This window comes from Salvelinus fontinalis, chromosome 19 (genome assembly GCF_029448725.1).
Source record: "Salvelinus fontinalis isolate EN_2023a chromosome 19, ASM2944872v1, whole genome shotgun sequence".
Taxonomy (NCBI): Eukaryota; Metazoa; Chordata; class Actinopteri; order Salmoniformes; family Salmonidae; genus Salvelinus; species Salvelinus fontinalis.
Window position 1 is genome coordinate 51,073,923 of NC_074683.1, and position 18,165 is coordinate 51,092,087.

The window sequence follows — 18,165 nt, forward strand, 5'->3', positions numbered from 1 at the left end:
CTGTCGGTCGTCTAGTGTATATCTGAATGATTGGTCACTACAACCAAGCATTTTCAAAATGCAAGATACACCTGGATTTTTAGCTGAAAGTCATTCATGTTAGCCGCCAATATCAACTAGAAATATCATGTCACTTCTCTGGGGTCCAGAACAAACAGAATCACACGGCCAACCTGTATTTGAGTTGCAGGATTTAGATGTTGTTTGGATGGTTGGTTGTGGATTGGTGTGCGTTATAACGCAAACGTCTAGCAACCCAAAGGTTGCATGTTTGAATCTCATCAAGGACAACTTTAGCATTTGAGCAACTTTGCAACCACCTGCTACTTTGCAACTTCTTAACCTTTAACCCTAAACTAACTCCTAACCTTAACCTTTAACCCTAAACGAACTCCTAACCTTAACCTTTAACCCTAAACTAACTCCTAACCTTAACCTTTAACCCTAAACTAACTCCTAACCTTAACCTTTAACCCTAAACTAACTCCTAACCTTAACCTTTAACCCTAAACTAACTCCTAACCTTAACCTTTAACCCTAAACTAACTCCTAACCTTAACCTTTAACCCTAAACTAACTCCTAACCTTAACCTTTAACCCTAAACTAACTCCTAACCTTAACCTTTAACCCTAAACTAACTCCTAACCTTAACCATTAGCCCTATGACGTGTAGGAGTGTTGGGCCAGTGACCGAAAAGGTTGCTGGATCGAATCCCCAAGGCAAAAATACGTGGTTCTGCCCCTGATTAAGGCAGTTAACCCACTGTTCCCCGGGCGCCGATGTCGATTAAGGCAGCCCCCCCCCCCCGCACCTCTCTGATTCAGAGGGGTTGGGTTAAATGCGGAAGACACATTTCAGTTTAGTTGTACAACTGACTAGGTATCCCCGTTTCCTAACCTGGCTAATATTAGCAACCTAGCTAACATTAGCATTAGCCACATAGCTAACTTTAGCCACAACAAATTGGATTTTCGTAACATATCATTTGTTTGGTAAATTTGTAACATATTATACAAATTGCAATTTGTCACATATATGTTACAAATTGCAATTCGTAACATATACTCATAAACTCAAAAAGTCCTAAACTCCTCCTGAGTTTATAAGGAAGTGTTTAGGAGAGGTTGTACCCACTGTGACTATTAACACCTACCCTAACCAGGAACCGTGGATAGATGGCGATATTCGCGTAAAAAAATTGAAATCGTAAACCAACGCATTCAAACAGTGTAGTTATTCCCTGATCCTCAACACTGGGGCCCCACAATCCCCTCCTGTACTCATAACATGGGATCCCGAGTGGCGCAGCGGTCTAAATGCACGGCATCGCAGTACTTGAGGCGTCAAGCAGCATAAATGAATACATATCATACTTAAATTGAGTGTGCTGGATTTACGTTTACTATGTTCCGTCTAATCTATGAGACCAGGCTGGTCTGTCTGCACTGCACACTATCACTTTGAAGGGCAGCCTGCCTGCAGAATGCTAGTTGCTAACTTGGTAGCCCCTTTTTCCCCGCAACATATACCAGAATATGTTACATCTTCATCCCATAATAGTGTAACGACCCTGGGTTCATAAGCGCGGAAATCGACTCTGCCACACGAGCATGCTTTTGCGGCACAGTCGATAGCGCGCCGGACCTCGGGCTAGAAGGTCGAGGGTTCGAGACCTGCTCCCTGCTGTTTCATTACAATATTGAAGGCAGTACTATGTTACAGCTGCTTATCTTTATACATATAGCCAGTAGCCACCCAACCTAGGCGTAATTTGTCAACGTATGGTGAAGGGCAGCCTGCCTGCAGAATGCTAGTTGCTAACTTGGTAGCCCCTTTCCCCCCGCAACATATACCAGAATATGTTACATCTTCATCCCATAATATTGAAGGCAGTACTCAACGTATGGTGACGTGCAATCTGCGTGGAAAATGCTTTTGGATTTTTTAAAAAGTCATCACCGTAAACGGTTGTTTTTTTGAGGGTGAAATTATAACCACAGAATTGTCATTATGGTAACCAAATGTCAACAAAGACATTGGATAAAATATGTTGAATTCGTAGCTTTGAAACAGTCAGAACCTCACTTTGAGAACCACTGTAGTAGAGTGCAGTAGTTGTACGAAAAGCTGCCAGATTTCGACCTGTTCTCAGTGGACCTGTTCTCTTTGGAGGGAGCTGAAAGTCCGTATTGCCCAGCGACAGCCCCGAAACCTGAAGGATCTGGAGAAGGTCTGTATGGAGGAGTGTGCCAAAATCCCTGCTGCAGTGTGTGCAAACCTGGTCAAGAACTACAGGAAACGTAACATCTCTGTAATTGCAAACAAAGGTTTTTGTACCAAATATTAAGTTCTGCTTTTCTGATGTATCAAATACTTATGTCATGCAATAAAATGCTAATTAATTACTTAAAAATAATACAATGTGATTTTCTGGATTTTTTTTAGATTCCATCTCTCACAGTTGAAGTGTACCTATGATAAAAAGTACAGACCTCTACATGCTTTGTAAGTAAGAAAACCTGCAAAATCGTCAGTGTATCAAATACTTGTTCTCCCCACTGTATATATATTATGATTCCTTTAGTAACCACTCATACGCACGCTGGGTTAGTTAATCACTAAACATCTGAGAATTAAGAGCCTATTCAAAAGCCTCAGAACAGAAGTGCTGATCTAGGATCAGGTTATTCATTGTGATTTAGGCCTAAAGGTCAAACTGATCCTAGATCACCACTCTAACTCTGAGACGCTTTGTAAACATACGGTATTTGGAACCGTATGTCGAAGTTATTAACATTTTCTCAACATCGAGAGGTAACATCTATCTCCTACTGGGCTCCCAGTGGCGTAGTGGTCTAAGGCACTGCATCTCAGTGCAAGAGGCGTCACTACAGTCCCTGGTTCAAATCCAGGCTGAATCACAACCAGCGGTGATTGGGAGTCCCATAGGGCAGCACACAATTGGCCCAGGTTTGGCCGGAGTAAGCCATCATTGTAAATAAGAATTTGTTCTTAACTGACTTGCCTAGTTAAATAAAGAAGAGGTGTCACTAGAGTACCTGGTTCAAATTGTGAAGGATGGTTTTGTTCTCCTTTTAATAAAAATGTATGCCTTATATAAATAGGACATGTTAACCACAAACATGGTGTGTTGCTAACCCAGCTATTATAGTGTTGCACAAACATAGCGTGACTGCAGTAAAGCTGTTGTTAATCTGGGGTGTCGACGGTGCAAACCACAAGGTTGAGACAAGATGGAAGAATGCTGAATAACAAGAAAACAGGAACTGAGGAATGTGTAGCAATCGACAACTCAGCTCAATCTTCACAACAATATTTTCGGACATCTGAATCCTGAGTGCTGTGGGGCTGGGACCAGCCTGGGCACCACCGATAGGCTAGCAAGTTTAAACCACGCTAAGCCTCTACGGTGACAGGCCAACTCTAAAGTTGGAACTACCTCTGTCACAGTATAAAAGAAGATGTCTGTACTATTCTCGTCAGTTCTCTGCTTTACCCTGCGTGGTGATACAGTGAACCCGTGTATACAAAAATTTAATTTACCATTTATCGCTTATGTTAAATAAAAATACTTAAAGTATATTCGGTGACTCTGAATCACATTTTATCCTGATACCAGATTCGATTGACGCAACCCTTTACAAAATCCAGGCTGAATCACAACTGCCGGTGATTGGGAGTCCCATTGGGTGGTCCAGGTTTGGGCGGAGTAGGCCGTCATTGTAAATAAGAATTTGTTCTTAACTGACTTGCCGCTAGTTAAATAAAAGGTAACATTTGAGATCCTACTCACCACTCCACCTCGTCAACAACATCGCACCACCCTGATCTATCTTTGTCTCCATCTCAAAACTTTCCCAGTCAGCGGAAAACTACCTGGGTGTGAGTCACTCAGACACTGTCACTGGTTCTTTCATCATCAAACAGGCCACAGCATCGCCACAACATCACGTCCGCACTCATCTGGTTGTGACGAACTGCTGAGAACAGCAATAACATTAGGTCTACAAGCCTAATTTGTCCCTGTGTAGCTCTGTGTTGTTGTTTTTGTCGCACTGCTTTGCTTTATCTTGGTCAGGTCGCAGTTGTAAATGAGAACTTGTTCTCAACTGGCCTACCTGGTTAAATAAAGGTGAAATAAAAATATATATTTTTTTAAAAACAATCCTTGATATGTGTCTAAAGCCATATAGGAGTCAACAGTCATGTATCCGGGTATAGGCCTACCTACTTACACTGAGAGCAAAATATATTACCACGCTTTAAAGCCAACTACTCCTAAATCTATAACTCTTATGTGACTAAATGCAACTTCAAAATTCACATTTTTAGCAAACGACATTGTATTAAAGCCACATAAATCCATACTTTACACAGCAAACCTTTTTACCCGCTAGGCACACCACATCATTCCAACTTGGAAATGTGCGTAATATTATGTGGTTGAGATGTTGATCAATGAGATTTTAACCTTTATTCATCCACTCAAAAAGTCTGTTGAATTCTGTTGAAGTCTGTTGAAGTCTGTTGAAGTCTGCAGAAGTCTGCAGAAGTCTGCTGAAGTCTGCTGAAGTCTGCTGAAGTCTGTTGAAGTCTGTTGAATTCTGTTGAAGTCTGTTGAAGTTTGTTGAAGTCTGTTGAAGTCTGTTGAAGTCTGTTGAAGTCTGTTGAAGTCTGTTGAATTCTGTTGAAGTCTGTTGAAGACTGTTGAAGTCTGTTGAAGTCTGTTGAAGTCTGTTGAATTCTGTTGAAGTCTGTTGAATTCTGTTGAAGTCTGTTGAATTCTGTTGAAGTCTGTTGAAGTCTGTTGAAGTCTGCAGAAGTTTGTTGAAGTCTGTTGAAGACTGTTGAAGTCTGTTGAAGTCTGTTGAAGTCTGTTGAAGTCTGTTGAATTCTGTTGAAGTCTGTTGAAGTCTGTTGAAGACTGTTGAAGTCTGTTGAAGTCTGCAGAAGTCTGTTGAATTCTGTTGAAGACTGTTGAAGTCTGTTGAAGACTGTTGAATTCTGTTGAAGTTTGTTGAAGTCTGCAGAAGTCTGTTGAAGTCTGTTGAAGTCTGCTGAAGTCTGCAGAAGTTTGTTGAAGTCTGTTGAAGTCTGTTGAAGACTGTTGAAGTCTGTTGAAGTCTGTTGAAGTCTGCAGAAGTTTGTTGAAGTCTGTTGAAGTCTGTTGAATTCCCAATGTGTTATCACTAAGCTTTCAACCATTTAAAAGCACAACCAAGTTTTCAAAATGTGAATACGTCAGATATTTTGTATTTATAGAACAAATGAATGTGTTTCCACTGTGCTTCATTTAATAGCACAACCAAATGAACTGCGTTAGAGTTGCGATTACATTTAAAGTACATACTGCAAATGGTAAACGCTGTTGGAGATTCTGCACAGATTATTACAGTGGTGGTGAAGATCTCCACAGACCTGCACGCTTTCTATGACGACATAAGAAGGCATTTATAGTTACAGGAACCTCCAAATATGGCCGTGGATGATACTCATTTCAAGGTTGAATAAATACTGTTACATTAGTTTGTAAAATAGTCTTAACTTTTAGTCTATTAACTGCATTACAAAAGTATTATTGATTTTTGTTTAGTTGTCAACGCAACCAAATATCTAAATTAAAGAATAAGACTACAAGTTTTATTTAGTCCTATTAATTAACTGTGATTTTTAAGTTGAGATGGAGACATGAATCCAGCAAATCAATTATGGATTTGTAGACAAACTGGAATTAAAGCCAAACTAAGTCAGTGTCTCAGATGGAACGATCCATGTAGAAGATACAGCTCCTTTAAATGTTGATATTTGTTTGCGCTGACAACCAAAGACTATTTAATATCCAGTTTGTCTACAAATTAAGAATTAATACGTTAGATTCACATCTCTATCTCAAACCAAAAATCAAATAAAACTTTAAAATACACTTTAAAGTTTTATTTAGTCCTATTCTTTAACAATGATGTTTGGTTGAGATAAGAGATACAAATCCAACATGTTATTTATTAACTTGAATATTCAATTTGAAATGAGCCAAAGCTAGTCTATTTTTAGTTGGACACTGTGTTGAATTGAAACAGTAGCTGTTAACCACTTCCCTAATGCAATATAGGCCCTAAAGAGTTGAATTGATGATTTATAAAGTATGGTTTAATGTACATTTATTTGGATCTGTTAAACCTACCCTTTGGATTGACCTTGATAGCAATAGTGAATATTTTTAAGTTATTAAGAGATCTCTCAATAATTATTTTAAAAAGATAACACATTGGCAGTAGTCAGTGACAAATATCACAGTTGAGCAGGGTTGGGCTTGGTTAAAAGCCTGGATGAGAGACCAAATGGAGAGTTGTAGATTGATCAACTCTCCAGTAGAAGATGCTGCCCAGCCAATTATTTTAGGGGTAGTGGATATAATGTTCAAGGTCTGACGTTGTTTCAAAGGTACAAATTCAACATATTATATACAAGGTTTGTCTATGTTGAAAATTGGTAGAGCATCAGACAGATGCTGATTGGTTACCATGATGACAATCCTGTGGTTGTAATTTCATCATCAAAAAACAATAGTTGATTACTAATCCAAAGTATTATTCACATAGATTCCACATCACAATACGTTGACAAATAACTTTGAAACAATTTTGATTCAACCAGTTTGTGACCAGTGTGTAGGTCATCAAATATGCATTGTTCCTTCCCGGAACCACCAGAGATGACGGACGCATTTGATGAAACACAGGAAATATCAAAGGAAGAATACCTTTGTTTACATTGGTCCGAAGAAGCAGGAAACGCTTCAATTTGATTAGTTTAGAAATTATCTAGGCACGTTTTCTTGTTGAATCACTTTGCAAAACAATGAAAAACGATCCAATTGTCTTGTTTAGTTAGCTCTCTGGAGCATGGTGATGATGTCAGCTTGCTACGATGGTAGCTAGCTAGCTATCTCGACGTTAGCAACAATCAGTCGCTAGCTAAACAGTTCACGGAGGACGACTGACTATGATTTTTGACCTCCGATGTTATTAAGAAATTAAAAGATTTATAAACGTTTAAACAAAATGGATATCAGTCTAACAGTTTCCCTAATGCAGGGCCAGATGGGTACCGTGATAGAGAGAGCGGTGAGTGCCGCTGTTGAGACGGTGTTAGGGGAGATGCTGAAGGTGGTCGGTATTAAATTCGACGAGCTGAAGAGGGAGGTCGCGGCAAAAGAAAAAGAGACCGAGGGCATCAGACAGATGCTGGACATATCCCGATCTCAGATGAAGACAATGCGGAAGTACATGAACGCTCTGGGTGCCAGGCAGCAGGAGCACTCTGCCACTTACCGGACGAACCAGAGTACAGCATTCGGCCATTCGGATCCGCATAGACTTCACGGTTCCTCAGCGGCTGCATCCGAGGCAGCACAGTCCTCGGGTTTACCACAACCACAGAGAAGGACGGTTACCAACACCCACATTGGCATTACAAATGGAAACGTACAGTCAAGAAATCAAATCACTATCGCCCTACCTTTTGATAACTTGGCCGGTTCCTCCCAACCTTCTGAGAATATTATCAGGGCCACGTCATCATCGTTTGACAGCCACGATGACCTGACTGCCACGGTCTCACAAGCTCTGGAGGGCCCACCATTGATCACCACTGTCTCTGCAATAAACAGTTCATCAGAGCACCTGGAACCTTTGAAAGGTAAAATAAAATATGCTTTGTTGAGTATGTATGGGTATTTTTCAGTGTTTGCTTGAATATGTAAATTGATGACCTGACTGATGGCCCTATTGACTGAGACCTAGTACGACCATAGTGACAGACCTAGTACGGCCCTATTGACTGAGACCTAGTACGGCCCTATAGACTGAGACCTAGTACGGCCCTATTGACTGAGACCTAGTACGGCCCTATTGACTGAGACCTAGTACGGCCCTATTGACTGAGACCTAGTACGGCCCTAGTGACTGAGACCTAGTACGGCCCTAGTGACTGAGACCTAGTACGGCCCTATTGACTGAGACCTAGTACGGCCCTAGTGACTGAGACCTAGTACGGCCCTAGTGACTGAGACCTAGTACGGCCCTAGTGACTGAGACCTAGTACGGCCCTATTGACTGAGACCTAGTACGGCCCTAGTGACTGAGACCTAGTACGGCCCTAGTGACTGAGACCTAGTACGGCCCTAGTGACTGAGACCTAGTACGGCCCTAGTGACTGAGACCTAGTACGGCCCTAGTGACTGAGACCTAGTACGGCCCTAGTGACTGAGACCTAGTACGGCCCTAGTGACTGAGACCTAGTACGGCCCTAGTGACTGAGACCTAGTACGGCCCTAGTGACTGAGACCTAGTACGGCCCTATTGACTGAGACCTAGTACGGCCCTAGTGACTGAGACCTAGTACGGCCCTAGTGACTGAGACCTAGTACGGCCCTATTGACTGAGACCTAGTACGGCCCTAGTGACTGAGACCTAGTACGGCCCTAGTGACTGAGACCTAGTACGGCCCTAGTGACTGAGACCTAGTACGGCCCTAGTGACTGAGACCTAGTACGGCCCTAGTGACTGAGACCTAGTACGGCCCTACTGACTGAGACCTAGTACGGCCCTACTGACTGAGACCTAGTACGGCCCTAGTGACTGAGACCTAGTACGGCCCTAGTGACTGAGACCTAGTACGGCCCTAGTGACTGAGACCTAGTACGGCCCTAGTGACTGAGACCTAGTACGGCCCTAGTGACTGAGACCTAGTACGGCCCTAGTGACTGAGACCTAGTACGGCCCTAGTGACTGAGACCTAGTACGGCCCTAGTGACTGAGACCTAGTACGGCCCTAGTGACTGAGACCTAGTACGGCCCTAGTGACTGAGACCTAGTACGGCCCTAGTGACTGAGACCTAGTACGGCCCTATTGACTGAGACCTAGTACGGCCCTATATTTTCTCCCTGTGTTGGTTGACCAACATGTTCCCTCTCTATCCCTCCAGAGGAGCCCCCAGCCCCCCTTGACCCCGAGGTGTCTGATGAGAGCCAGAGGAGGAGGGAGGAGGAAGAAGAAGAGTGTCAGGCTGAGTGGACCATCATTACACAGCCACCAGAGACCAGCACAGACCCTGAGGACCAGCCGGTCCTCTCCCCACCCAGGACTGACGGAGCAGATTGCTTTGCCACCACGGCTGCTGGGAGTGCCCAGCCACCCTCTCAGTTCCTGTCCCAGCCTCGGCTCCAGGTGAAAGAGGAGGAGGCCGAGGTGGACATCATCTGTATCAAGCAGGAACCTGAGGACGTTGAGAGTTTGCTGTTCAACCTGGCTGCTGAGGTCCTCAACGCCCAGGGAAACCTTTTAGACTGCCACAGGACAGTAGCCTCACAGGGCCAGAGCGACAGGACAGTAGCCTCACAGGGCCAGAGAGAGAGGACAGTAGCCTCACAGGGCCAGAGAGAGAGGACAGCTTCCCGTCCCTCACAGAGCCAGAGGACATTAACAGAGCACACAGTGTTCAGCTCAGCCAGCCCTTGTACATGTGAGTAGAGTAAAGTTCTGCTGTGTTGTCAGTTCAGTAGGATGTCACCTAGCCTGGTCCCAGATCTGTTTGTGCTGTATAGCCAAGTCCTATGATCGTATTACCAGAGGACTTGGCCAAACAGCACTAAACAGATCTGGAACCAGGCTACATATTATTCACCTGAACTAATGACTTGTTGTCTGTCCTCTTCATTCTCAGATGGGCTGTCCCAGCCAGTGATGTCCATGTCACGCGGAGTTGCTCCCAGGCCGATGGTACGTCCGTGGCCCAAAGACCTGAGTCTCTACGAGGAGTTTAAAATGAGACGAACTGAGCTGAGGAGGAGGAGCCAGACCCGTCGGAGGGAGATGGAGAAGAACCTTCCCCAGCATCTATTAGCTGACCTGGTGAAGGAGAGACGGGAGAAGACCCGGCTCAGAGTGGCCCGCTGGAGAGCCAAGAGGAAGATGCAGGCCTGCCTACTGACTCAGATGAGCAAGACACAACACCAGACTGGACCGGGTCTGGGCCAGGGGAACAGTGAGCTGGGGAATCATAGCCCGATTAGCCACCACACACAGCACAAAACCACAGGCCCTACTCAGGGTCAGCAGAGGAACCGTGCTGCCTTATCTCAGTCCAATCACAGTTTTGTGTACAACAGAAGTCAGTGTGAGAGTCACGTAGACCCTCTCCACTTCAACTCCTCCTCTCTAATGGCGGGGCAACGTGGAGGACACAATATGGTGGAACCTGTGATGCAGCCCGCCGTGATGTCATCCTCACAGCAGGGCCTGACTGACTCAGAGCTCTACCAGTAACAGATCAACGGTACCAGTTCTACTCTACCAGTAACAGATCAACGGTACCAGTTCTACTCTACCAGTAACAGAACAACGGTACCAGTTCTACTCTACCAGTAACAGAACAACGGTACCAGTTCTACTCTACCAGTAACAGAACAACGGTACCAGTTCTACTCTACCAGTAACAGAACGGTACCAGTTCTACTCTACCAGTAACAGGATATCAATGGTACCAGTTCTACTCTACCAGTAACAGAACGGTACCAGTTCTACTCTACCAGTAACAGATCAACGGTACCAGTTCTACTCTACCAGTAACAGAGCAACGGTACCAGTTCTACTCTACCAGTAACAGAACGGTACCAGTTCTACTCTACCAGTAACAGAACAACGGTACCAGTTCTACTCTACCAGTAACAGAACGGTACCAGTTCTACTCTACCAGTAACAGATCAACGGTACCAGTTCTACTCTACCAGTAACAGAGCAACGGTACCAGTTCTACTCTACCAGTAACAGAACGGTACCAGTTCTACTCTACCAGTAACAGAACGGTACCAGTTCTACTCTACCAGTAACAGAGCTCAACGGTACCAGTTCTACTCTACCAGTAACAGAGCTCAACGGTACCAGTTCTACTCTACCAGTAACAGAGCAACGGTACCAGTTCTACTCTACCAGTAACAGAACAACGGTACCAGTTCTACTCTACCAGTAACAGAGCTCAACGGTACCAGTTCTACTCTACCAGTAACAGAGCTCAACGGTACCAGTTCTACTCTACCAGTAACAGAACAACGGTACCAGTTCTACTCTACCAGTAACAGAACAACGGTACCAGTTCTACTCTACCAGTAACAGAGCAACGGTACCAGTTCTACTCTACCAGTAACAGAACGGTACCAGTTCTACTCTACCAGTAACAGAACGGTACCAGTTCTACTCTACCAGTAACAGAACGGTACCAGTTCTACTCTACCAGTAACAGGATATCAATGGTACCAGTTCTACTCTACCAGTAACAGAACGGTACCAGTTCTACTCTACCAGTAACAGAACAACGGTACCAGTTCTACTCTACCAGTAACAGAACGGTACCAGTTCTACTCTACCAGTAACAGATCAACGGTACCAGTTCTACTCTACCAGTAACAGAACGGTACCAGTACCAGGATATCAGAGGACATTTGTTTTGTAGAGTATTGTAAAGCATCCTATTCTCTATGTGGTGCTCTACTCTTGACAACGGACTTTTTGTCTTTCGAGGGAATACGTTGACTTATGGGACACAACCTATTCCTTCTGGCTGGGCTAACAACATGAGATATTTCACATGGAATTGTGTGATTGCAAAATTATCTTACTAAGACAAAATGTATTTAAATGTGCTTTTATTTTAGGATAACAGCCTACTAATTATTTCATTTCTGTAAAAAAAATTACCCCAAAATGTTTTGTTGTTCAACAATTCTTTATTAAAGTACCATTATTTATGTTAAAATAGAGACAATGACCATCCTCACATAGAAATATACATACTACATTACCTGTATAACTGATAGGATCATAACATGGAGGAGACTGTACTGTATAACTGATAGGATCATAACATGGAGGAGACTGTACTGTATAACTGATAGGATCATAACATGGAGGAGACTGTACTGTATAACTGATAGGATCATAACATGGAGGAGACTGTACTGTATAACTGATAGGATCATAACATGGAGGAGACTGTACTGTATAACTGATAGGATTATAACATGGAGGAGACTGTACTGTATAACTGATAGGATTATAACATGGAGGAGACTGTACTGTATAACTGATAGGATCATAACATGGAGGAGACTGTACTGTATAACTGATAGGATTATAACATGGAGGAGACTGTACTGTATAACTGATAGGATCATAACATGGAGGAGACTGTACTGTATAACTGATAGGATCATAACATGGAGGAGACTGTACTGTATAACTGATAGGATTATAACATGGAGGAGACTGTACTGTATAACTGATAGGATCATAACATGGAGGAGACTGTACTGTATAACTGATAGGATTATAACATGGAGGAGACTGTACTGTATAACTGATAGGATCATAACATGGAGGAGACTGTACTGTATAACTGATAGGATCATAACATGGAGGAGACTGTACTGTATAACTGATAGGATCATAACATGGAGGAGACTGTACTGTATAACTGATAGGATTATAACATGGAGGAGACTGTACTGTATAACTGATAGGATCATAACATGGAGGAGACTGTACTGTATAACTGCACCCATGCCAAGCAAATTGTTTTCCTTGGGCAAACTTTGTCAATATTGTTGAATCTAAAATGTTATTTATAATCTTTCTGCAACTGTATTTAAATAAATGTTAATATATAATATGCTACATGATTATGAATTCCTGAGTTAGTCGTCAGACTATTTCACTAGCTTCAGTCCCGACCCTGCTTGATAGTTAGATTATCTAAGTGACTGTAGATTGATTTAGACTTTTGGGTCCCAGTCAGTCAGCCAGCTAGTCAGTCAGCCACCCTGTCAGCCAGCTAGTCAGTCAGCCACCCTGTCAGTCAGTCAGCCAGCTAGTCAGTCAGCTAGTCAGTCAGCCAGCCACCCTGTCAGCCAGCTAGTCAGTCAGTCAGCTAGTCAGTCAGTCAGCTAGTCAGTCAGTTAGTCAGTCAGTCAGCCACCCTGTCAGTCAGCCAGCCACCCTGTCAGTCAGTCAGCTAGTCAGTCAGTCAGTCAGCCACCCTGTCAGTCAGTCAGCCACCCTGTCAGTCAGTCAGCCACCCTGTCAGTCAGTCAGCCACCCTGTCAGTCAGTCAGCCACCCTGTCAGTCACCCTGTCAGTCAGTCAGCCACCCAGTCAGTCAGCCACCCTGTCAGTCAGTCAGCCACCCTGTCAGTCAGCCACCCTGTCAGTCAGTCAGCCACCCTGTCAGTCAGTCAGCCACCCTGTTAGTCAGTCAGCCACCCTGTCAGTCAGCTAGTCAGTCAGCCACCCTGTCAGTCAGCCACCCTGTCAGTCAGCCACCCAGTCAGTCAGCCAGCTAGTCAGTCAGCCAGCCTGTCAGTCAGTCAGCCACCCTGTCAGTCAGCTAGTCAGTCAGCCAGCTAGTCAGTCAGCCAGCTAGTCAGTCAGCCAGCTAGTCAGTCAGCCACCCTGTCAGTCAGCCGTGGTAGTGCAGTGTGTTAACCATTGACTATCTTCTGTGAGATGGCTGCTGGCAGGGTGTAGAGGAGCAGGGCGATGAACAGAGCTGTGATGAGCAGGACCAGGGCGATGATGATGTACTTCTTATAGTTCCTCCAGATCAGGTGGAAGAAACACTTAAAAGGGTTCACGAACCACGAGAATGACGTGTCTGGCCGGCTAGAGAGGGAGAGAGGGAGAGAGAAAACACACTTTAATCAGGGCTCGTATTCACAAAGTGTCTCAGGGTAGAGCTGCTGATCTGGGATCAGGTCTCCCGCTGTCTATGTAATCCTATTTCACTATGAGCTAAATGACAAAACTGGTCCTAGATCTGCAGTTAATCGGGTTCAGGAAGCAGGAGGAGGACTTGTCTGGACGGCCAGAGAGAAGAATAGAATACATTTACATTTAAGTCATTTAGCAGATGCTCTTATCCAGAGCGACTTACAAATACATACATTCATACTTTTTTTGTACTGGCCCCCCGTGGGAATCGAACCCACAACCCTGGCGTTGCAAGCGCCATGCTCTACCAACTGAGCCACACGGGACATAGAATAGATAGAATCGTTTTGTAATTAGTCAATATAAAATGCTGATCATACTTGGGTTTTTCCAGGGGTTCCGGCTCCTTGCGGGCTCGACCAACCGGATTCTTCTCTGCCTCCTCCGATGTCACCAGGTGGAACTCCGCCTCTACTTTCCCCTGGGGACAACCAAAACATGTTACCGCCCCTGAATCTCAAATCACCCCCTAGACAGTAGACACAACCCCTAGTCCCTACCTCCTAGACAGTAGACACAACCCCTAGTCCCTACCTCCTAGACAGTAGACACAACCCCTAGCCCCTACCTCCTAGACAGTAGACACAACCCCTAGTCCCTACCTCCTAGATAGCAGACACAACCCCTAGTCCCTACCTCCTAGACAGCAGACACAACCCCTAGTCCCTACCTCCTAGACAGTAGACACAACCCCTAGCCCCTACCTCCTAGACAGTAGACACAACCCCTAGTCCCTACCTCCTAGACAGTAGACACAACCCCTAGCCCCTACCTCCTAGACAGTAGACACAACCCCTAGTCCCTACCTCCTAGACAGTAGACACAACCCCTAGCCCCTACCTCCTAGACAGTAGACACAACCCCTAGTCCCTACCTCCTAGACAGTAGACACAACCCCTAGCCCCTACCTCCTAGACAGTAGACACAACCCCTAGCCCCTACCTCCTAGACAGTAGACACAACCCCTAGCCCCTAGACAGTAGACACAACCCCTAGCCCCTACCTCCTAGACAGTAGACACAACCCCTAGCCCCTACCTCCTAGACAGTAGACACAACCCCTAGTCCCTACCTTCTAGACAGTAGACACAACCCCTAGTCCCTACCTCCTAGACAGTAGACACAACCCCTAGTCCCTACCTTCTAGACAGTAGACACAACCCCTAGCCCCTACCTCCTAGACAGTAGACACAACCCCTAGTCCCTACCTCCTAGACAGTAGACACAACCCCTAGTCCCTACCTTCTAGACAGTAGACACAACCCCTAGTCCCTACCTTCTAGACAGTAGACACAACCCCTAGTCCCTACCTCCTAGACAGTAGACACAACCCCTAGCCCCTACCTCCTAGACAGTAGACACAACCCCTAGTCCCTACCTTCTAGACAGTAGACACAACCCCTAGTCCCTACCTCCTAGACAGTAGACACAACCCCTAGCCCCTACCTCCTAGACAGTAGACACAACCCCTACCCCCTACCTCCTAGACAGTAGACACAACCCCTAGCCCCTACCTCCTAGACAGTAGACACAACCCCTACCTCCTAGACAGTAGACACAACCCCTAGCCCCTACCTCCTAGACAGTAGACACAACCCCTAGCCCCTACCTCCTAGACAGTAGACACAACCCCTAGCCCCTACCTCCTAGACAGTAGACACAACCCCTAGTCCCTACCTCCTAGACAGCAGACACAACCCCTAGCCCCTACCTCCTAGACAGTAGACACAACCCCTAGTCCCTACCTCCTAGACAGTAGACACAACCCCTAGCCCCTACCTCCTAGACAGTAGACACAACCCCTAGTCCCTACCTCCTAGACAGTAGACACAACCCCTAGCCCCTACCTCCTAGACAGTAGACACAACCCCTAGTCCCTACCTCCTAGATAGCAGACACAACCCCTAGCCCCTACCTCCTAGACAGTAGACACAACCCCTAGCCCCTACCTCCTAGACAGTAGACACAACCCCTAGCCCCTACCTCCTAGACAGTAGACACAACCCCTAGTCCCTACCTCCTAGACAGCAGACACAACCCCTAGCCCCTACCTCCTAGACAGTAGACACAACCCCTAGTCCCTACCTCCTAGACAGTAGACACAACCCCTAGCCCCTACCTCCTAGACAGTAGACACAACCCCTAGTCCCTACCTCCTAGACAGTAGACACAACCCCTAGCCCCTACCTCCTAGACAGTAGACACAAATTGTAGCTCCGACGGGATTGGATAGTTATCAGCAATTAGGTGGAAGCTCTGTCTTGTCCTGTGCTAGGTGAAATTGGCATCATATTGCTTACACCTATTCAATCCTCGCACAAGTGCCGCGTGAGTAAAGGGGGCTACGGGTGTATTTGAGAGTAAGTCTGCGTCCCAGACGACACCTACTAGACCCCATTGGGTTCTGGTCAAAAGTGGTGCAGTATATAATAGGGTGCCATTAAGGGAAGCAGCCTAGTTGTCATCACAAGTAAAGGTGTTGATCGGTAGTGGTACCGTGAGCTCCCCAGCCTTGACAAAGGGCCACCAGCCTCTGGACCTCTTCTGTTGGAAGATGGAGATGGTCTCTAAGCTGTCCGTCAGCATGTCCATCTTACAGGCCTTGGCTGACTTGGCGCCGCGGGGAAACCCATGTAAGTCCAACTCCACGGTACCTGAGAAACAGATAAGATTAGATGTCAAATCAAAGTTTAACTCTCGTTTTCACTCATACAGGAAGTATGAGAACAGAGAATCATAGATCGTTTCACACATACAGGAAGTATGAGAACAGAGAATCATCTATATTAACTCTTGTTTCCCACATACAGGAAGTATGTAGTGGAGATTATAACAGAACATGGCCAAGATGTTCAAATGTTCATAAATGACCAGCAGGGTCAGATAATAATAATCACAGTAGTTGTCGAGGGTGCAACAAGTCAGCACCTCAGGAGTATTATCTATATTAACTCTCGTTTCACACATAAAGTGTTAATGGGAAAACACACGTGCTGGGATGTGATTTCCCTGATTGATCAGCAATACCTGATCGTGATCATTGACATAAACCTGTCCACCTTTCCTCCTATTGCCTACTGTCTATACAGCCCAGGGAAAGGAGTCAAACCAGAGTCTCTATCTCTCTCTTACCCAAGAAATCATCAGAAGACAGCCTGTCAAAGTCCCAGACCTGCATCACCAACATGGCCGGTAGCTTCTGCTCCGTCTTGTCCAGGGAGAAGATGCTCCCCCTCTTACTGACTACCACCACCTTCTCGGCGGGCAGGTAGTTAAAGGGGAACACCAAGCGCCAGTTGAAATTACCCTCCCCAGTCAGAGAGTTGTAGTGAACATCAGTCTCCTGGCGATCGTCCTCAAAGCCCTTAAGCCACCTGAAAAAAGTATACAATTATACAAATATAATTTTCAGCCTATTGAGTGAGAGGATGATAGTGGAGAAATATATAGAGGATGACAGTAGAGAAATATATATAGAGGATGACAGTAGAGAAAGATAGAGAGGATTACAGTGGAGAAATATATATAGAGGATGACAGTGGAGAAAGATAGAGCATGACAGTAGAGAAAGATAGAGAGGATGACAGTAGAGAAAGATAGAGAGGATGACAGTAGAGAAAGATAGAGAGGATGACAGTAGAGAAAGATAGAGAGGATGACAGTGGAGAAATATATATAGAGGATGACAGTAGAGAAATATATATAGAGGATGACAGTAGACAGACAGAGAGGACGACAGTAGACATAGAGAGGACGACAGTAGACAGAGACGATGACAGTAGAGAAAGATAGAGAGGATGACAGTAGAGAAAGATAGAGAGGATGACAGTAGAGAAAGATAGAGAGGATGACAGTAGAGAAAGATAGAGAGGATGACAGTAGAGAAAGATAGAGAGGATGACAGTAGAGAAAGATAGAGAGGATGACAGTAGAGAAAGATAGAGAGGATGACAGTAGAGAAAGATAGAGAGGATGACAGTAGAGAAAGATAGAGAGGATGACAGTAGAGAAAGATAGAGAGGATGACAGTAGAGAAAGATAGAGAGGATGACAGTAGAGAAATATATATAGAGGATGACAGTAGAGAAAGATAGAGAGGATTACAGTGGAGAAATATATATAGAGGATGACAGTGGAGAAAGATAGAGCATGACAGTAGAGAAAGATAGAGAGGATGACAGTAGAGAAAGATAGAGAGGATGACAGTAGAGAAAGATAGAGAGGATGACAGTAGAGAAAGATAGAGAGGATGACAGTAGAGAAAGATAGAGAGGATGACAGTAGAGAAAGATAGAGAGGATGACAGTAGAGAAAGATAGAGA

General features: G+C 44.9%; 2 protein-coding genes across 2 annotated transcripts in view; one reads left to right on the forward strand and one right to left on the reverse strand.

The window, feature by feature from the left end:
- Window positions 1-6,732: 6,732 nt before the first annotated feature.
- Window positions 6,733-12,749, forward strand: si:ch211-67e16.4 (uncharacterized). The gene is made up of 3 exons (XM_055871906.1): window positions 6,733-7,721; window positions 9,010-9,546; window positions 9,748-12,749. The coding sequence occupies exons 1-3, from the start codon at window positions 7,085-7,087 to the stop codon at window positions 10,347-10,349; spliced, it is 1,776 nt and encodes a 591-aa protein (XP_055727881.1). The 5' UTR covers window positions 6,733-7,084; the 3' UTR covers window positions 10,350-12,749.
- fer1l6 (fer-1 like family member 6) overlaps window positions 12,734-18,165 on the reverse strand; it is a 103,995-nt gene continuing 98,563 nt past the window's right edge. Inside the window, exons 34-37 of the mRNA XM_055871901.1 lie at window positions 16,976-17,217; window positions 16,340-16,497; window positions 14,165-14,265; window positions 12,734-13,736 (exon numbers count right to left, since the gene is read on the reverse strand). Coding sequence (XP_055727876.1) covers window positions 13,556-13,736; window positions 14,165-14,265; window positions 16,340-16,497; window positions 16,976-17,217 — 682 coding nt within the window. The 3' untranslated portion in view covers window positions 12,734-13,555. The remainder of the gene's footprint in view (window positions 13,737-14,164; window positions 14,266-16,339; window positions 16,498-16,975; window positions 17,218-18,165) is intronic.